The sequence below is a fragment of the Heloderma suspectum genome, chromosome 5 (genome assembly GCF_057233095.1).
Source record: "Heloderma suspectum isolate Gila_16-S chromosome 5, 16-S_ref, whole genome shotgun sequence".
Classification (NCBI taxonomy): Eukaryota; Metazoa; Chordata; class Lepidosauria; order Squamata; family Helodermatidae; genus Heloderma; species Heloderma suspectum.
In genome coordinates, this window is record NC_139462.1 from 171,578,210 (window position 1) to 171,600,154 (window position 21,945).

The following is a 21,945-nucleotide window of genomic DNA, read 5'->3' on the forward strand; positions in this document are numbered from 1 at the left end:
CACTCCACTCTCTTTGATAATAAAACTTATGCAAATGGTGAAGAGTATTCATCCTCTCTCTAGGGCTCCAGACAAGTGAAAGATACTGTTGGGGGAGCGATGTTCGATTACTGGATGATGCTTCTGATTCATTTTTCCGCTTTGAAATAAAATGTTAACCTAATACATTTTGTTTTCTTTCAGGATTCATTACTTAATATTCAACTAGCACCCATTTTTCATAATAAGGGGTTTCATATGAACCTGTCATATATTGAAAGCAAGCATCAGAGGATTGTGCTGTTATCCCCACTCCTGATGATGCGTGTGCCAGCTGCACCTCCCCCTGGCCACAAATTCAGCCACTGTGTGAAGGGGCTCTGTGCGCATAGGGTCTAGTGAGGAGGCATCCTTGGCCAATGAGGATTCCCCGTATGTGGAGAAGTAATATGTGCATACATCTTGACACATGTAGAAGCATTTCACATGGCTACTGAATGTGCAGCCGGCAAAGGAGGGTGGGGCTAGCTGGCATGGCCTCATGAGCCTCTCATGCATGCTCTCAATGAATGAGGAGGTTCATGTGAACCCCCCAACTATTTTCTTCCTATCTCTTGTTTTAGTGTGTATATATTAGGCACGTTAGTGTAAATGCAATGGAGTGTTTATTTTTCTGGCAGGAAGGGAATTGTGTGTTCTAGGTTTCTCTGCCCTATCTTTTGATCTTGGAGAAGTCTGATTTATTTTCCTACAGAGTGTTCCTACAGGGACTTTTAAACATGCTTACTTGTGCTGAGAATAGGTTCACTGTTGATGCTCACTGAAACCACAGATTTGTAATGCTCCCATCAATTTCAGTAATTTGAAATGTATTAGTTTTTGGCGGGAAAGTGTTCGTGGGAAAGTGACCTATAGATGTTGCACTGGTTAGTTAAACCACTTCTTGCTGGCTCCCAAAACAGATACTCCTAATCCCAGAAAGAGATTACATGGTTCCAAGAAGTGTTTGTAATCCGTTTTTCTGTAACATGTTCTTTCCTTGTTAGTGGTGTTGGATGACAGCAAGAGGCTAGCAAAAAGAAAATTGATAGAGGAAAATCGAGAGAAGAGACGTCGGGAAGAGCTGCAGAAAACAATTGGGATGAAACCTGAGCCAACAGATGAAGAGTGGGAGCTTATTAAAATTGTTACTGAAGCACATGTGGCCACGAATGCACAAGGAAGCCACTGGAAACAGAAAAGGAAATTTCTGGTAGGTACTACAACAGCATAGACCAGCCTTCCCAAAGCTGGTGACCTCCAGAGGTGCTGGACCAGAACTTCCATCAGCCCCAGCATGCTGGTTGTGGCTGATGGACAATGTAGTCCAGCACATCTGGGGGCACTGGCTTGGAGAAAGCTGGTGTAGATGCTCCTGGGGCCATTCTTCACTCCTCCCACCCTTTTTTTAAGAGGGCATGTTTGCAGCAGTTTTTATAACATCATTTACTCTTACGTGAATTGAGTGAAAAGCATTGGCCTTCAACATTTTTAGCTTCAAGGCTTCTTGTAAATCAGGACTTAGCAACTTGTAGTCCTCCAAATTTTGGACTGCAACTCCCATCATCTCTCACCGTTGGCTGTGCTGGCTAGGGTGATGGATTTGCAGTCCATCAACATCTAGAGGGCCATATGTTGCCCACCCCTGGTGTAAATTATGCAACTGAAAAACTGAGCAGAATATAAGAAATGCCCTCCTGGATGAAAGCAAAGGTCCATCTGTCCAGTCTTCTTCTTCTACAGTGGCCAACCAGATGCTTCTGCGAAGCCCACAAGCAGCACCTGAAGGCAACTGTCCTCTCTGCTGTTAGTGCCCCAGCAAGTGGGAGTCAGTGGTACACTAGCTCTGAATCTGGGGGTTCCATACACTTGCATTACCCTCCATGAATCTGTCCAATTCCATTTTAATGCCATCTAAGCTAGTGAACGTCACCTCATCTTGTGGCAGTGAGCTCCAGATAAGAAACTGCAGTGCACAACTTCATATGGACAAAAGGTTGTGTTTCATATGCTGTGCAATAAGAAGTGGGGAGGGGGAAATCAGGACACAATAGCATATGGATGCTAAATTGTGTCTCACATATAGGGGTGGATCCAGATTTACACTAGATCAACTGCATTGACAGACGTGGACTTCCCCGCAGCCCCTCTAGTCCACTGAACATGCTACATAGAGAGTCAGGAGACCCTGCTGAATGGGGTGAGCTGTGGTGTCGTTGGGGGGGAGGTTGGCCCCAAAAATCAGGTAGAGGGATTTTCCCCAAGCTGAGCCTTTCCTCTCACAGAAGGCAGATCCTGAAATAAGTCCAACTGCTGCAATAAGTAAACAAAAATTCTTAATAGTGATTTGCTGGTGACGTTCGATGGAAACTGCTGACATCAATCGGCCTATCCCAGCATATGGCCTGCTTTTTGCCATGTTGTTAGTGCAAGTTTTTATATTCTATCAATTTAGATCAATGAAAGCCAATAATAGAAAATATAACCTTAACATGTTTTACATTTCTCTTCCTTATCTATAGACATTTTCAGGTTACAAGGGCTTTTCTTTGGATGAGAACAGTTTACTTTGGGATAATGGCAAAACAGTATAAGAATCTGCATTGCATGTTTTAAAAGCAATGAAATGGAGGTTATATGGCTAGAGTCCTCAAGTATCCACTAGAAACCCCACATTTAGCACAGCATCTTCTGTTTTTCCAAATTCAGGGTTAAGGGGCAGGATCTAAAACAGCCTTCTCCAACCTGGCGCCTTCCAGACGTGTTGGACTACAACTCCCATCATCCCCAGCCAACATGTTTGGGATGATCTTTGAATCTGAATTGTGATGGTATAAATCAAACTTTCAATGAGCACAGTTTTGTTTAGAGATAAATAACAGGAACCACAGAGCAGCCCTAAGTGGATTTGGGGGCCTAACACTACATTCGACTTCTGGGAATGCCAGTGGTGGTAGATCGATGCCCACAGAGGTTTTCATGGCCATAACCCAGGCTTCATGGGCAGATGTCGCTCCCCTCCTCCAACAGAGATCTCCACCAGCAGCTGGGCACCTCTTCACCCTTTTTGGATTGTTAACTGAGGGGCTAGGTTTCCTCTGTCAATCATCAGCAGGCCTCTAATAGTGAATTAGAGCATTATTCTGTCACTCCTGGTCTAATTTAACTTAGTCTTGGCCACAGAATTGGAAGACGGTTTTGTTTTTCAAGAGAGAAAGCTTCCACGATTTAAATGCCACTGTATATACTGGACAAAGCATTCAAGGAGCACTTTCATGATAAGAAATACAAAGCTAATATAGCATTGAGCTGGATTACTGAATTTAATTGCACCTCCAAAACCAAATAATCAGATGCTGAAAGGATATAATCTATGCCGATTCCTATGCTATCTCTCTTTCTTATCTCTCAGGTTAGCCCAGCTGTAGTCTTTGGTGATTCTGAACTTTCTATGTAGACTAACTGCCCCTTTAGCCCAAGAATGGACAACCTGTGGCCTACAACTCCCATTAGCCCTAGGCAGCATAGCCAGGAGTGAGGAATGATGGGAGTTATAGGCCAAAACATAAGGATGGCCACATGTTGCCCATCTTAGACAACAGCAACACACACACAACAAACTGTAGTAACGCTTTTTTATAGAAAAGATCAAAAAGTCAAATCCTATAACGAAGTTAATGCTGAGGTCTTTCTTTCCTTTTGGTTTCAGGGGACGATAAATGTTCCTAGGTGGGCCAGGGAGAGAGCATTAGGTTTAGGCTTTCAAGTACAAGTACTTAAATTGCTTCCACAAGATTATATAAATGCTTGAAAACAAGTAGCTGCATGTGCAAAATACCCAGATGGCTCTACAAATGGGTACTGGCATGTCAGAAACGTATGTGTATAAGTGTTTGTCTTATACAACTCTTTCTTTTGGTACACTCTTGAAAAGGTAATCTTACTAAATAGTGATGTCTTAAGCAAGCCTTCTCCAACCTGGCGCCCTCCAGATGTGATGGACTACAACCCCCATCAGCCCCAGCCAGCATTGAGGAAGGTGGCTTAAACAAACATAAACTGCCAGCATTCTGCAAAAGTTTAAGAAGGTTCCATGTCCACTGAAAAAATAAATTGTAAATAAATAAATAAATAAATCGTAAATGATTTTTCTCCTTACAATGTTTTTCTTTTCTGTTGTTAGCCAGAGGATATTGGACAAGCACCAATAGTAAATGCCCCAGAAGGTGGGAAAGTAGATTTAGAAGCCTTCAGCCAGTTTACAAAAATTATCACACCAGCAATCACAAGAGTGGTGGATTTTGCCAAAAAGTTGCCTATGTTCTGTGAGGTACGGATTTCTTTTCTATTGAACTTTTCTTTCTTTCTCCTAGCTTTTTTGCATACAAATGTGGCAGTTGCTTTCTCCTACGACAGTTTAATGTAGCAACATGAATTAATGCAAAGGTTTATGAAATACATTGAGTTAGATCCAGATTAAGTCACGCCTAGAGGAGACCTGTTGAAATCAATGGGACCTAAGTTTAGGTCATAGTTTGGATCTACATATACATGTATGCAACTTGGTTAGCGGAAGCAGACTCCCCCCACCCCCTGCACAGCAGCCTCTCTATCCCCCTGCAAATGTTACACAGGGGTCAGGGAATGCTGCTGAATGGGGTAGGCTGTGGCACGGGGGGGCAGGGGGAGAGGAAGTATCCCAGCTAATTGGGCAGAGGCACCTCCGCCCAATTTTCAGGGATCCCCTTCTTCCTAGACCACATAACACAGCCTACCTGATTCAGCTGGTTCCCTAACCCTCTGTGTAGCATTTTCTGGGGACTTTAGGGGCCACTGTCAGGAGAAAGTGATGGGAAAGTCCTCTTCTGCCAGTTCAATTGCACTAGCCTAAATCTCCAACCCATTATGTTGTTTGTTGGGCTTTTACAGTCCTTCACTTGCTATTTGCCTGAATGGGATCCTAAATATGTCTCCTTAAAACCCAGAGTAAAGTTCTTACATTGTGCTGGTAGTCCCATTGGAGCACCAGATCTTGAGATTGGGCCCTAAAAAGGCATGAGACATCTGAAGTGCAACTTCTCCTTATCTCAATGGAATAAGTGCTTTATAACTTTACAAATAACGCATACAGGGCTAGAATCAATCTAGAATTAGACTAGAATAATCCATCTTTCCTGTATTCTTCCCACATAATTTAATGAGCGTATTGGGGGGAGGCATGTAATAATCATTTCTATAACAAGCTAGAAAGCATATTTAGGAAAGAACCTGAACAAATGCATGTTACAGTGGGTACAGTTTGTTACTTCCAGATAAATGGCCTGCTGGCCATTGGTCACCCTGCGCTCTCTGGCAAAGCTGTGGGGTGGGGAGAACTTCCAAAAGGGTAGGCAAGAAGATCTCTGCTCATTCCAGTTTCTCTCCCCTCCAGTTTTCCAAGGCCCATTGGGAAGCTGAAAAAGGAAGGGAATGGGTTGGATCCAAACTAAGTTAGTCATTGTTTTTGTCCTATTGGAAGATGTTAATCATAAGAACTACCTTGTCCCATAGAGTTCCATGGGACTAAAGCTTGACTAATTTAGTCTAGATCTAACCCATAGACTGGGACACATAAGTGAATAGAGTTTGCTGTCTTGCACATTCCAGCATCTGTGCTCTTCCAAGCCCCATTCTGTCCCTTATCCATCCCGCTCCACCTTTCATGCCAGCACTACCACTTGGCAAGGGAGGAACACTTGAGACTGGCCCTGCTATTCGTTCTCCCCATGTAAGACGCCTCTTCCCAGTCTTTCAGGCCATTATCCATGCAGCTGCTGGAGGGTTCCAAACATTCCTTGCCTCCTTTACTTGCATTACCCATCCTTCCTGTGTGGGTGGCAGAAGTGACTTCATTGGAGCTGATGCTGCCTTCCTGGGAGCAGTTGCAAGAAATGACAGAGGGGCAGGCCTGGAGGGTGAGTGAAGCATGTGTGAAGGAACACACATAGGAACATAGGAAGCTTTCTTATACTGAGTCAGACCCTTGGTCCATCTAGGCTAGTATTGTTGACACTGACTGGCAGTGGTTCTCCAGGTTTTAAGGCAGGATTCTTTTCTTGTACCTGGAGATGCCAGGGATCGAACCTGGGACCATCTGCATGCAAAGCGGGGCTCTGCCACTGAGCTACTGTCCTCCCCACCCCTCTGCTTTTCATAGCGCTACCATTCAACCTGCATAGACCCATCTCCTAATTATGGTAAGTGTGACTGCGACATGTTAGGCTTTTATACATTCAGTGACTAACCTACTATAACAGGCCTTGGGAATGGCTTTGGCAAGAGAGAAAACAAGAAATGGGGCCCGAGCATGATGGTTGAAATACCCACTTTCTAGGGAAGGGTGTACAACATTCTTGTATGTATCATTGTATGGTTAGAACCGTTAACTCCTTAAATGGAGTTGTCTTCATTTAGGGAAAAATGGGTGGCAGTGTTTTTGGGGCACACTTCAATTTTTCTTTTTTCTTTTAAAGAGAAAGATTTAGGTCTTCGCAGTACATAAATATGCGATGCTTCATGGTGGGAAGATTATGATGGTGACAATACATTGGGAATTGTGGTTTGAGAGGCACAAAATGCTTTTAAAGAATTGCTCCTGTACTCAATAACATCTGGTGTTAGAAGGACCATGAATGCAAAGGGGCAACACAGCTGTTTCCAGCACTGTTTTCCAAGCCTTTCTTGTGGGGCAAAGGTTGTTACATGCTCCCCATGTCCCCAAGCAGGGAGATGTTCTAGGGGCACTGCCCACCTTGGTTTTGCTTCCTCAGGAAGGAGAGATCATTGGAGACGTACGGTGTGATATAATATTTGATTTATTTGCAAATGCACAAATGGAACATAGGTGGAACTAAACAGGCTCAGCACTACTACAAGCAACAGATCCACTGCTCCACATCAGATCCCCAGAGAAGCACCTCAAGGTGTTTCCAGAGCTCAAAGCCAGCACCTACCATGGCTTAAATAAGCTACGGTGGGTTGCAATGCGTGCCGGCCACCAATGTGAGTATTCAAGCCACTAGTGACACGCAAACCCAGGCAGGGTGGCTTGTTGCTGTGGTTAACAAGACACCCCACAACCCTACTGCCTGGGTTTGCACATCACAATAAATTGCAGCAACTGCCCACCACAGCTTGAATATTCACAATGGTGTCCACCATGTGCTGCAATCCACCGTTGCTTATTTAAGCCACAGTGGGCACTGGCAATCGTGCAAACCGGGTCTTAGTCTCTCCTTCCTTATCCGGTTCATTCTGTACTATGCTCCCTTGTTCTTTCCCTTTCTCTGTCCCAGAACAGCTTTTATTGTGCGTTCATACGGTAGTTTTTAGGTCCTTTACATGACGTTGTCATCCTCCAGAGCCTCTCCTGTGCTTTGCAACCATTATCACAGATTTTTTCCTAATGAGGAAAGTCTGGTATGTTTCTCAGTGGCATCATAGAAGCCTTCTGTAATTGTGCAGTTCTGCTATACCACAGCACCACCTAGTGGTTGTGTAATGGAACATATAGAAAGTCAGAGAAAGAAAGAAAAAACAGGGAAAAAAAACACATGTAAAGGAGCTGATCTTAATCCCACAAAGAATCCAGAAGCAGAAGCCTCGGTAAAGGTGCAGGTTAAAAGCCTCATGTAAAAAAAGACTCAGTCTTCCTATGAATAAAGTGCTATATAGCTAAAGCTGGCAAATTGGGGTGGGGGTAGGGAATAACAGTACAATTATTGTCAAATTTCCTTTGCAGCTGATGACATTTTAAAAACTCTTTCTGGCTTGGAGCATTACTTTCAGTTCTTCTAAGCCAAGATGCCATTGCCCACTCAGAATGTTTTTTGTCAAGATTAGACAGAACTCAAAATAAAATAACTTGTAGAGAACCCAAGACAAGACAGATTTTTTTGTTTCAATAACTACCTTATGTTATGGGGTCAGAACAGTTACTACTGTTACAGACATAAAAACAAGATGGCTTCCTGCCTTGAATGATTTCCATTGACACTGGACAATGAGTTTCAGGATGCGGTTGAGAGACGGATTAAAAAATATAAATTATTAACAGTGCAGTCCTGTATCTGACTGCTCAGAGGTAAATCCCATTGAGTTCGATGGGGCTTTTCCCCAGAAAAGTGAGTATATGATTGCAGCCTAAAAATCCTAAAGGGGTTGGATCCAGATCTTGGGATTTGAAACCAGATTTACACTGGATCAACTGTGCTGGCAGAAATGGAGTTCCCCACCCCTTCCTTTCCACAGTAGCCCCTCCACCCCCCTGAAAATGCTGCACAGAGAGTCAGAAGACCCTGCTGAATGGGGTGTGTTTGGTAGTGGGGGAGGGGGGACCAAAAACCCCCTGGCAAGGAGACCTTTCATGTTGCGGAGCCCTTCCTCTTGGGGAAGGCAGATTCTGGGTCCAACCCTGAATGTATGGCTGCACCATCTTCACTCCCCACCCCACTGACTCCACGAATCTCAGCAGATATCAACAACAACATGACTGAGGCAGATCAGTATTGAAAAGGTGCCAAACCTGTGAGGGCAACATTAAGTGCAGTTCTGTACACACCCTTGCTGTTTGAAGGTGGCTTACAGGTGTTGTTGTTAAGAAGATGTTCTCAGCAGATCCTAGTGGTCGCAACAATATAAAGAGAAGAAATGAACTGAAACTTCATTCATACATGGAGGGTCATTTTTATATTCCCTTTTAGTGCTTGGGAAAGCCCTTTCTCTTAATTGTGTGAACATTTATTCTCATTTGCCATTCTTTGCAGCTGCCGTGTGAAGACCAGATAATCCTTCTGAAAGGCTGTTGCATGGAGATCATGTCCCTCAGAGCAGCAGTACGCTATGACCCTGAGAGTGAGACTTTGACACTAAACGGGGAGATGGCAGTGACAAGGGGCCAACTGAAAAATGGGGGTCTTGGAGTAGTATCAGATGCCATTTTTGACCTGGGCATGTCGCTGTCATCATTCAACCTCGATGACACGGAAGTCGCCCTCCTTCAGGCTGTACTGCTGATGTCTTCAGGTGAGCATGAAAATATTTTAGGCACTACAATCTTAGTTATTAGTCATCATGCCCTCAGCCTGTTAGGTACTCTGTGAAAAGCTCACAGTAACCCTTTTAGAACATGTTCAATAAAAGTCAGAAGATCTTGGGGTTGTGTTAGGGATGGCGGAGAATTTCTCCACGAATCTTCGGGAGGCCGAGTGCCGACGCATTCGGCCCCCCGAAAGTGTTGGGGAAATTCTCTGCCGGCCCCCCCCCCCGGGATGGGACTTACCTTCGGCGAATGTCCCTCTCGGTGGCGGGTCCCGGCGGCGGTTCGGTGGGGGCGGGGGCGGCGGCCGGTCTCCTGACTGGCTGCCGCCGCTGCCATTACAAAATAAAAAAGTACAGTAAAAAAACACACACACACACACGTGATAGGCTACATGACGATTTACGTAGCCTATCACGGCTAGATTTCCAAAGTCAGCCGTGATAGGTTACGTAAATCGTCACGTAGCCTATCACGGGTGACTTTGGGGGAAAAAAAAAACGCGTACGCAAATAGCGGCGCCCATGGGCGCCGCCATTTGCATTCTTTATTTGGACAGGGGTAGCCTACGTAAAGATTTACGTAGACTACAGCGAATATAAGGGAACGCTATTTGCATTGCCCTTATTTTCGCCATAGTCTACGTAAATCTTTACGTAGACTAGACATGCCAAAATAAGGAACGCAAATGGCAGCGCATATGGGGCACCGCCATTTATGTACGCGCTTTTTTTTTTTTTTTCAAAAGTCACCCGTGATAGGCTACATGACGATTTACGTAGCCTATCACGGCTGACTTTGGAAATCTAGCCGTGATAGGCTACGCAAATCATTACGTAGCCTATCACGGGTGTGTGTTTTTGTTTTGCTTTTTACTTTTTTTTTCGCGGCCGGGTAGACGGGGCACTCCTCCCCGGCCTGAATTTCGCTGGCAAGGGATGGGGCGCCTCCCCCCCGGCTTGAATTTCGGCCGGGCGAGGCGGGGTGCCTCCCCCCCTCGCCTGAACTTCGGGGGGAGAATCGAAGCGCCTCCCCCACACCGCGAAGCAAGCTGCGGGACAAGGTAAGTTCCTTTCATCCATCCCTAGTTGTGGTGGATAGCTTGAAGAAAATGTTGACCCAATGTGCGACTGCTGTGAAAAAGGCAGGTTTCATGTTAGACATAATTAGGAAAGGAATCAAAAATAGAACTACCAATATTATACTGTCCTTATACATATCTATGCAACCACACTTGGAATACTGTGTACAGTTCTGGTCACCACACCTAAAAAAGGATACTGTAGAGCCGGAAAAAGTGTAGAAAAGGGACTGGAGGAACTCCCCTATGAGGAAAGGTTACAACATCTGGAACTGTTTAGCTTAGAGGAAAGGCTAGTGAGGGGAGACATGATAGAGGTGTACAAAAATATGCATGGTATGGACAGAGTGGATAGGGAGACATTTTTCTCCCTCTCATAATGCTAGAACCCGGGTCATCCCATGAAGCAGATTGGTGGGAGATTCAAGACAGATAAAAGTACTTCTTCACACAGTGCATACTTAAACTATGGAATTTGCTACCACAAGATGAAGTGATGGTCACCAATTTGGATGACTTTAAAAGTGGATTAGACAAATACCTGGAGGAGAAGACTGTCAATGGCTACTAGTTTTGATGGCGATATGCTACCTCCAGTATCAGAGGCAGTGAGCCTATGTACGCCAGTTGCTGGGGAACGAGGGCAATAGCACCCTCCTGCTCACATGTCCTACTTGTGGGTTTTCCATAGGCAGCTGGTTGGTCACTGTGCGAACACAATGTTGGACCAGATAGACCTTTGGTCCACTCCAGCATGGCTCTTCTTATGTTCTTATTTTCTTATGTTCTTATTAAAACATTCTTTACAACATGGGGGGGAGCAGTTTGTGGTACTCCAGATGTTTTGGCCTCATGTAACGGTGTGTCTTTTACCCATGCAGTGGTGTAGCTAGGTAGTTTTAGACCCTAGACTTAATGATCTTTTGGGGGGCCTTTTAGGAGCCACAAAAATGTAACATCAAATGTAACATCAGAAAGAACCTTTATGAAAACTATACCATTGTATTTATTTATTATTAATTAATGAATTACATTTCTGTACTACAACATATCCGAAGCTCTCTGGGTGGTTCACAACAATTGATAGCTGTGTTAGCTATGCAAAGCCCAGGTAGATTTGAAGAATTCATTGCAAAACTGAATGGTGTATCTTTCATGATAGTGACCAAGGACGTGTAAGTAAAACACATTGGTTTGGTGTCATAGACCCAGATTCAAATCCTGCTCATCTGTGAAGCTTACCAGGTGACCTTGGGTCAGTCACTGCCTCTCAACCTAATCTTCTTCACATGGTTGTTGTGAGGATCAAATGGAGGCAGGAGGACCATGTATATCATGATGAGCTCCTTTGAGGAAGGATGGGATCAAAAGTATAATAAATAAATGGTTATCAAGAGAGGGATGGTGTTTGCAGACTAGATGTAATGGGAGTTACCTGAGCAACCAGGAGCAAAGCTGGGGCTTCAGGAGTATCCCCTAGATGGTAAACCTGCTCTTGCAGTAGAGTAAGGGCCAAACTAAATGTTTAGGTAATCATGCATAGTAGAGCTATGCAGAATAGTTTTCTTTACCCTTGTGTAAGCACATGGGCCCTGAATTCAGATTAGGCCATGGTACTCTTGGGGGAGGGGTGTTAAACTTCCCCCCACCTGTTGTGGGAAGATTTTGGAAAAAACAACATCAGAGTGGGGCATTAAAGGGAGGAAAAAAACCCTCCATTAGCTCCAAATCTTAATCTAGATCAGGGCTGTGCACGCTTACACAAAGGTGAAGAAAACTATCACACATAGCTCTAGTATGCCTTGTTACCTGAATGTTTAGTTTGGCCCTAAGATCCCACTGAGAACAAAGCAATGCAGTGGCCCTTGCAAGTAATGCTAAGGGCCTTTAGAATCATAGAATTGTAGGGTTGGAAGGGGCCTACAAAAGCATCACATCCAGCCCCCTACTCAGTGCAGGAAGCCTTCAGCACCCGGTATTCCCAGGCAGTCTCCCAGCCAAGTACATATCGTCGTGACTCATGAGTCAGCTCACCCCCTGCCTGGTTTTTCTGGCACTAAATGCTGAGCTGTTGTGAGTGTACTGTATGCTGCTGGAGAGACCAAGGGAGCTGGCTTTGCCGTGTTGAAGACACAAATGATGCTCTTTCAGCTGTGGCAGAGCAAACCATTTTTATGCCACTACAGATACGGGAGCTGTTTAGGAGTAGCTTGCAAATCAGCCGGTGTTCTGGAACATTAACAGTTCACTTAATTTTGCAGTGAATTCATCATATCTGCCTGGCTCTGCACTGCACAATTTAAGTCTAAATTCTCCAGTTTGATTGATATCCAGAGATCATTGGGGCACAGGAGATAAACAGGCTGGTTTCTCCCATGTTCTAGCTCTCCCTTTCCCACAAGAGACTACTACTCACACTGGCCGACTACCGACTACTACTCACACCCTTTCCCACAAGAGACTACTACTCACACCAGCCGACTACCGACTACTACTCACACCCTTTCCCACAAGAGACTACTACTCACACCGGCCGACTACCGACTACTACTCACACCCTTTCCCACAAGAGACTACTACTCACACCGGCCCTTTGTAGCTTCAGGGATGCCGTGTCAGGCTGAACCAGGAAATATACCAGATTAGTCATACTTAGAGCAGTCCCATTGAAACCAATGGGACTTAAGTTACTCTGGGAGTCTACCACTCTGTTAAATCAATTTGTCAGATTTCTCTGAGCTCTCCATTTCTCACCTTTTAAAGGAGAATTGAATGAATGCAAGTGAATAACTTCAGTCTTTCATCTGAATTACACAGATCGCCCAGGTCTCATCAGCGTTGAGCGAATAGAAAAGTGTCAAGAGGGCTTCCTCCTGGCATTTGAACACTACATCAACTACAGAAAGCACCACATTGCACACTTTTGGCCAAAACTGCTGATGAAAGTGACAGACCTACGTATGATTGGAGCCTGCCACGCTAGCCGCTTCCTGCACATGAAGGTGGAATGCCCAACAGAACTCTTTCCCCCTTTGTTCTTGGAAGTTTTTGAGGATTAAAAAGACTGGAAAGGTTCTCAGAATTCCTATAGCACTACTGGGTGTCATTTCATTCCATTGCCTAGTGTTCTTTTTTATTTTTGGAGTCCATTCCCATTTTGTTCCACCTTGTTTTGTTTCGAGGGTTATGTTTAATAGGCACGAATGACTATGTCCCTTCAATGCGGGTACTTGTGATGATTGCATTATTTTTGTGTGTCTTTTAGTCCTTTTGATGTGAATCCTTTGAGAGTTTGACATTGAGAATTTAAGTGAATTGCTTTCATTCACCAGCACTCAGGTGATCACAAGCTCACACTCATCACTGTTTGGAGAGAGACCAGGAAATAAGCTGAAATGTCTGGAAAAATAAATAGATATTCTGATCTTTATATTTTTAAAATTCTGCCATATTTTATACAGTATTAACTCACTTTTCAGGATATGAGACCTCCTTGTTGAAGTATTTGGCACAATCTAACAAGTGTTACTCATGCCTAAGTCCAGCTGAAATCAGTAGGACTTACAGTGCAATCCTATACATGTCAGCCATATTGAAGTCACTGGGGCTTATTCCCAGATAAGTGTGTTTAGGATTGCAACCTTCCCCTGCCTAACTTTCACCTGATCGTACCAATAGTTTCTAGTGGTTATTGGCTGCGCATAAGAAAACATTGCCGTAATTGCATCATTTCTTTGATGACATTATGAGTATCATAGAAATCAAAAACCTTTCTACCTTTTACATCCTTTAAAAAACCTAATAAGTCAAAGTCTTAACAATGCTCCAATGTGGGTAAAATCCCACATTTGCTTCTATTTCCCATATTTTATCCAAGGTGTGCATGTGCAGGGCAGGCCTACCAGAATAAGGACTGACATTCTGATTCCACACTACGCCAAGTCTTCTTAAACCAATTTGACTTCATGTAGCAAAATGAGGAAAGATGCCTACATTCATCATCCAGGCTTCATTCTGCAATCTGATGGCTTTGGCCTCAATCCCTTCATTTCTTTTGGGTGCTGGAGCTCTGATAGGCACACTGAAAATTCCATCGTATAAGGACTGCCTCATTCATTTCCATAGAGGAAGCAAAGTCACAGGCACATGAAGATCTGAGTAAGGTAATGAAGATCTGAGTAAGGTAATCCACATCTGCATAAGTACATTGTGCATGTAAGATGGCTTCCAGGTCTCTGGATCTGGGTGATTTGGGAAGAGCAAGGTTTTCTCTGAAATCTCAAACACATAAATGATCTTGGAAAAATACACACAAGAAAGTAGGAATATGCTATCGTTATTTTTGTTCTTATAGGTACAGCAGGGTTGGGCCACACATGGCCTGTGGGTCATATGCCCCCCCGCAGCCTTTTTTGTGGCCTCCAACGTGTGCCAAGTTGCTGCTGCCAGATTGCTGCCAAATTTGGCATTATGGCAGTGGCAAAAAGCTGGATTTTCACTTTAAATCAAGGCGCGTGGGGACAGTGCACCTTGTTTCAATGGAAATTCATGCTCTCTTGAGATTTCTGGGAGCACGATTATGCATTAAAATAATGCGCGGCTTCGCCACATTCCTTGTTTTAAAATTAAAATGTGGCTTTTTTTGCTAATGCTGAATTGCTGCTGAATTTTGGCAGTGATTTCAGCAGTAGGGGGTGCCGCCCATGGTAGGTTCTGGAGGTGAGAGATTGCCCCCCCCAAAACTCTCTGAAGTTGCCCACCCCTGCTCTACTGCTGGAACCCAACAATTGACGGCCCATTTCCACAACCACTGTGGGGGCTTATTATCTGTTCATAGTGACTTTTTTGTCATTGCTGATGAAACATTGAGACGAGGAAATGGTCTGAATGTTTCTCCCTAAGCCCAGCTCTGAAGATCATTTGTATTGCTGGGCTAAACTGAGAGCTGCATCCATGGAGGAGCAGGATGACCCCTGTCTCCCCTTTCCATAAATGGTAAATAAACTTAAAATGTTGTGTGAATCCAGGCCTAACCCGTTTTCCCCATGATGGCCATTTTGATGCAGTTGGGGCTTAGCTGTCTGCTGTTTCCCCCACTTCCCTAAAATCAGCTTTTTCTCTGCTGATGTGTTCAAAGCAAGATATCCTGTTACTCTATTCTGTTAAGCAGGAGTCATGGCACCAGTATGTTTGGATCTGTTTTGATGGTGAGGACTTAAGGAAGCCTTCTGTTTCCAGCCATTCTAGTGCATGCAGTTCCTGAAATATGTAACCTCTTTGCTATGAATTGCTCTCAGTTTAGTGTGATGTATCAGAAGGGACCTCCTCTTTTTCTTTTTTGGCAACTCAGCTAACTTATTCCCAAAGTATGTTCTATGAATCCTTCCATTCTTTTCTGTGTGTTCACATATCAATAAGTAACAAAGATTATAGACCCTGTGATCACACTTCCAGGATCCAAGGACATGTGCGTTTAATTCCACATAGCAAAGGGACTTGGGGCTTGCATGCCTTTGCAATCAAGAGGGATTCCAGGAGCAGGGTATGCTATGGCATGGAAGTCCGTGTGTTTCAAGAAAGAAAGTTCAACATATTGCAAATCCTTGGGTGCACCCAGGTCGGGTCTTGGATCCTAACCCAGATTAGTAGCTAAAGCTCCAGCCTTGGAGTCACATAGAAAATTCTGCACTCAGGTAGACTGTCACTGTGGATAAAATCAGAACTGCAGAGTTCGTTTCAGCCACGCTTCACTCCATCCATGAAGGAAGTCTTTTGAATGGTCGTGCACTGAATCACCATCTGGCCTGCTCCACTGATACTTATACTCCTATGTGTGGATACCACTGATACCTATACTCCTATTAAGTCTATGGCCCCAGTCTACTACAGAGTGAGGTGTACTTAAACTCAGTTATCTCAATGGCTTAAATATGCCTGAGTTGTGACCCATTGATTGTGACCCATGTTAGTAAATGCTAAATTAAGTCAATGCATTTTTTTTACATTCTTGAAGAATGAGGTGGTGGTACTCTTAAACCAGGGGTGGGCAGCATGTGCATGCAGCCCTTCCGTTCTCTAGTGTGGCCCCGCTGCACCACCAAAATTCACAGCAGTGCCAACAAAAAAAACCCCACCGGCAGCTTGCTGCTGAATTTCAGCAGCAAACCACTACAGAGGGCTAAAAAGGACAAATTTAGCTTGAAAACAAGCTAAGTTTGCCCTTTTTAATTGTCCGTATGGTGCTGCTGAAATTTGGCAGCAAACCTCCATAGTTGTTTGTTTGTTTTTTTTTGCCATCCCCTCCAAATTCAGTAGCATGGTGGCAACAGGATTGCAGCCTGCAGGGGGGCCTGGTGGGCTTGAAAGTGATCCCCAGTGCCCCCAAAGTTGCCCACCCCATTCTAAACAATCACTACAGAAACAGAGATAGTATTTGACTTCAATTTTTTTAAACTTCTACAAAACAAAAGTCCAAACTTCAGATTGCTTTGCTGTAAAACCCATATCCATAGTTTGACAGGAGCGTAATTCAGAATATGGGGTTGGTTGTGTTGTGGAGGCAAACATACAAACCTTTAAACAGCACCAGAGCTTGCTCAGTAATGTCAATGAGAAGACATCTTTGGTAGTTTGGTACAGATCAGGGAGAAGGCAGCGTAAAGCTCATGGGCTATATTTGGCCTATCAAGGTTTTCCCCCAGAAAGTCCAGCTCATGGAGGAGGTGCTCTATTGGCCTGTACAGGATGGAGGTCGAGGGTGTTCTCTTGATAGTCCAGATAGGGCTACAGAACCTAATATTGCCTGTCCCCACAGAGAGAATTATTGCTGTAAGGGAGCAATTCTAGGCTTTTGTGTCACAAGCTTCTGATGGCATAAGCATATACAAAGTTTCAAAATAAACTTCACATGGTCTTTCACCAGCTTAAGTCACTTAAAAAAGGTCATCCAAAAATACGATTGGATCAACTCAGGGAATGTTCAACAAAATGTACAAATTTAAAATGTACAATTGATCAACAACCCACCCAGGCAGACAGATCTGTCAATTATCTGCCTTTCTTTTTTTAAATATGACTGACAAATATATAGGAAGTTGGAATGACCCTCATTAGCTTATTTGATAAGCAAAGAAAATGCTACAGTATAACCTTCATAAACATCCCTTGCAAGCCCTGTTGAAATAGTTGTGGCTAGTGAGAGAGTAGTACCCAGGATGTGTCCAGACCACCTGCTACTAATATTTCCTCAAGGGCATTGCACAGTCCACACTGCATCCCATGGTCTATTATTCTTTAGTCATTCATCAGAGATCTGGCACGATCCCTCATATTGGCCATAATCCTATCTTCCTTACCAAAATATATTTAAAAACACACATTTGCGCTGAATGTGTGCCATCATGTGCATGCTCCCTTTGGCCATAGTTACCTCACTAATTTTGCTTGGTAAAAATTAAACCTGGCCAGTTGAATCCTTCTTGAAGTTGCCCTCTTCCCCCATTTTTGGGGGCACATGCCATCAAACATATAGGGGGACATATGGTGGAACTGTGTGAATTCAGCATTATTTAGTCCATATTTGAAGACTCAAGCTCCAGTTTAAAAAAGACAAAGTAGCAAGTACATTTTAGCACAGGGATAATAAGGGACAAAACTGAAGTGAAATTAAATCTGACAAGAGTGTTGTTCTGGATTCACCTTTGGCAGGTTGCAAGTCTCAGTTCAGGAGTTGTTTTTGTTGAAAGTCTTCAGTACCAGCCCTAGACACCCTTGAAAGTTGACAAGATGTTGAAGATCCATGACTGGATCGTCTGTCTTTTTGGTGTCTTATAAAAGGAGCTGTGAAGGGTGTGGCAGGGCAAATTGGATTAGAGCTAGGCGAGGGGGGAATTTAACTCCTCCCCCCGCATGCCATTTTCATGATGTAAATCTCATTCGCCTGCTCCTGTTTGGCTCATTAGGGAAAACATATGGGTACACACATTTTCCCTAACAATGCAGGTGACAGCTTGGCATAGCTTGGTTTAGATCAGAGTGCAGGGAGGAATGGTAAAAACAAAAAAACCCTTACCCAGTGTTATGATGCTGATCAAATCTCCCCCTACTCCCTGTCCCATGGCTGAAATCCTATACAATGTATACATGTTTGTTTCCATGTAAGTGTGTATAGGATTGCAGCTTAGAAGGGGCATCCAATAATGAATCCCTAATCCTTCACCTACTTTATCCCTAAGCCCCATTGGAATTGATGAGACTTCCTTTAAAGTAAAGTATAAACCAGAGGGTTGTATACAAAGGGCCCCTTCTGTCAGACAAAAGAAATCTTCAGAAGGAGCACCACAGCTTTCCTATTCTATGAGCAGGGGAACAGCTGCCCCTCCTCCAATGAGGAATGTCCATGATGATACATTTCCCATAATAGAAGACAACAGGAAGCCAGTTACACAGATCTCTTAGGATGGCACTTAAAATGTTTAGGACTACCACCCAGCATTATAGGTCAATATTGAAGCACATGTTTTAGCTCTTTGTTATTCGGTATTCTAAAAACTAAGTCACCATTTCATCAAAAGTATTAGGAGTGATATTTGATTAGCAATGCATACTATGCTATACAGACACTTATTCATTGACATGTGTTTCCATTAGTCATCAGTCACAGCTCAATAGCCACCTTCCACTTCAGCGAGTCTTGATCTAGCAAAATGTAAGGATGTTCCAATTTCAGTCACTCCAATTTTTCATTTGTAATTCCACTGACTTTTGATTTCCCTGTTCATTCACACCAGGGAGAGAGAGCAGAATTGGGACCTATGTTAGGATCTGAGCCCTCAGATGATTTTTTTTTTATCTGGCTTTTATCTGATTGGGAACATAGTCCCCAATCCTGCAAAGGCTGGCACATTATCTATAAGATTTTGTAAAATCGTGGGCAGCATCTTGAGTAGTAAATTTCAGAATGACTATTCACAGTAATAAGACCTACACCCAGTGATTATTCTACAAGGGGTGGATCTTTTGACTAAGTACAACAGAGCTGAATTTTTCACTTCACAGCACTAGTCCCGCTTGTTCACGGTGCCACCTGGCTCTCAATTTTGCTTTCTGCTCTAGGTGTAGTAGCAAGTGGAGTGTTTGACATAAGATGTTGTTTTTCGTTATTAAAAAAAAGATTTGTCATCTTAATGTTTTGTGCTCTAAACAACAAGTGTTTAAGCTGCACTGGGTTTATGTCGCAACTGAGTTCTGTAATTGTTTGATGATGTATTTTACAGTGAGATAACCATTTCTAAAAGCAACAACACTGTGCCAAAATATAGATGTTGGAATTAGACATTTGTGATTATCGTCGTGTTAAATAATGGCTCCATTGCACAGACCGGAGCACAGGAAGAAAGAAAGAAAGAATTGGAAATTACTGTATTTCAAATCTGCCTATTGTGCTATTGGCAACAAGAAGGGTATGTCATTGTCGGTGACAGATTTTATGCTATTGAACTCTATCATGTAGGTGTCATATTGACTTGCTGCATAAATCATAAGCAAAACCAGCCAGTCCTATGGTTTTCAGATGTAGCCAGTGCTTGTAAGATTAACCTTTTTTCTCCCCATCAGCAATTAGAATCAAAACCAGGGAAGACTCATTAATTCTCACTTCACTTGAAAGCCAGTGTGGTCCATATGATAAGAATCTTAAGACTGATGGCGTTAGCAGTGTCTGAGTTTATTTCCCAGCTCTGCTAAGGACCTGCTGGGTGGCCTTGGGCAAGCCACTGTCTCTCTGCCTTATGTTCCAGAATAGTCCCTTGCCTCACATAGTTGTTGAGAGGTTAATGAGACAAACATTGTAAACACTGTGCACTTGTAGATGGCATATTAATAAGCAAGTGTTCTTTGCCTGCCTTTTTGCAACATTGGAGGCACCAAGACATAAGGGAGAAGCTCTGCTTTGTCCTGTTATTGTGGTTTTATGCAGATAACTAGATTTATCAGATATTTCCTTTTGATACTACTATGATAGAACCCTTATATAAATCTTTATAGAGACACAATATTCTAGAGTGGTAGAGGTTTATTTTCCACATGAAAGATTTTTAAAAAAGAGAGCACATTTATTTTAGAACAAAGTAATGTTGCTTTTTTAAAATACGCACATACACGAAAACCAACCACAATGACAAAAAAAAGGTTTGGCCTTTCTCACAAAGTTTTTATCGTGTTGTATAAATGTTAGCAAATGCAAAGAGTCTGCATTGCTTATGTGTATCAATTCACTTTCAACGATGTCGCCTTCAAAAGCAATATTGTGCAGGTAATAAGCTGTTTGTGACTGTCTATTTGCACAGTTTACCTAACTTTATAAAGCTAACCCTTATTTATGCACAAGACAATCAAATGTAAATCTACATCCCAGTGTAGATGGAATTGATGTAAATTACTGAGCACAATGTAAAACATTTAATGACACTTTATTTAATTTTACAACAGAACTAGTGTTAAATAAGATCATATTCGGGCATGAATGAGTGACACTTTTTTCTTTCTTTTTAAACGTTTTTTTGTTTCCTATGTCTTTACTTTTAAATTGCTCAAAATGAGTTCATTTTTTCCTTCCATAATATTAAGTTCTTTTCAAGATTTAAAAAAGTTGGGTTTTAGATTTGGCCTATTTATGATTTGGATTCATGCCCTGAGACTATATATGAATTACATGGATTTATTTGAAAATCTGAGGATTCTGGGATAGGAGTCTTGAATTTTTGTTAGTTTTGTTCTGTTTTTTTCTCTTTCAAACAGTGTTAAGTGATATGCTAGATGGTTAATATTTTTTCAGCCTAAACTATATTAAAATATGTGGTCACAAATGTTTTAAACTATCTGAAGAGAAAATTTGTATATTTGGGGGAAGAATATAATTTTTACATAGCTTTTGTATGCAGATATTAATATGTAATTATGACTATAGTGGGCATAGATTACTGTGTAAGCTTTAATTCTAAAAAGAAACATCTTATAACTGAGCTATGGTTTCTGTTTCTTCATTCAAGGTTTTTAACTGAGATCGTTGCACCTGAATATTACGACTGGCTGAGACTAGGGTTGGACAAATATGTCCATTTCGGTTTCTCTCGGTTTCTCATGTTGCCAATCTTCAGTTCATTCTGTCCCGTTTCCAAATCAGTTTGTGATTAAAAAAAAAAATCTACATAAAAATGTGCATCCGTTTTCACGTGCATTTCTGCTACAATACATATTTTTGTACACCATTTTGCCTAACATATGCATTTTTGCCAGAAATTTCCCTTTGATACAGTGTACTTTTGTGCATTATTTCACTAATAATTTTGGTGTGCACTTTCCCCTAATGTCTGCATTTTTCTTTTTTTAAAAAAATACTTTTTATTCTATTTTTTATCTTTATAAATGAAATAAACAGTACCAACAATCTAATCAATAATTACAGTTTCCCAACAATACAATATTCTTAGGAGGACACAGCAATAATGAAAAAGAGAAAAAGAAAGAGAGAAAAAAGAAAACAGGAGAAGATGGAAGAAGAAAGCATGAAGAAAAAAAATTTATGAAAAAGTTATTTAAAAGGATTAAATTTAAACTCCATTACACACAAACTTCAAATCCCATTCTACTTAAAAATTATACCTATAACATTGGCAATATTACAATTCACTACAGCATAAGTAATCAACCTTACATTTCAATATCATATCATCAGTCTTATAACAAGGAAGCAGGCCTACAATTCATTTCC

General features: G+C 42.4%; 1 protein-coding gene across 4 annotated transcripts in view; it reads left to right on the forward strand.

Moving 5' to 3' along the window:
• THRB (thyroid hormone receptor beta) overlaps positions 1-21,187 on the forward strand; it is a 103,461-nt gene extending 82,274 nt beyond the window's left edge. For 3 of the 4 annotated variants that reach the window (XM_084860430.1, XM_084860428.1, XM_084860429.1), the window contains 4 exons: positions 1,026-1,231; positions 4,202-4,348; positions 8,823-9,081; positions 12,993-21,187. In XM_084860430.1, coding sequence (XP_084716556.1) covers positions 1,026-1,231; positions 4,202-4,348; positions 8,823-9,081; positions 12,993-13,234 — 854 coding nt within the window. In that variant the 3' untranslated portion in view covers positions 13,235-21,187. Of the gene's footprint in view, positions 1-1,025; positions 1,232-3,727; positions 3,785-4,201; positions 4,349-8,822; positions 9,082-12,992 lie in introns of all 4 variants that reach the window. The other variant, XM_084860431.1, reaches the window with a different exon arrangement.
• Positions 21,188-21,945: the final 758 nt, after the last annotated feature.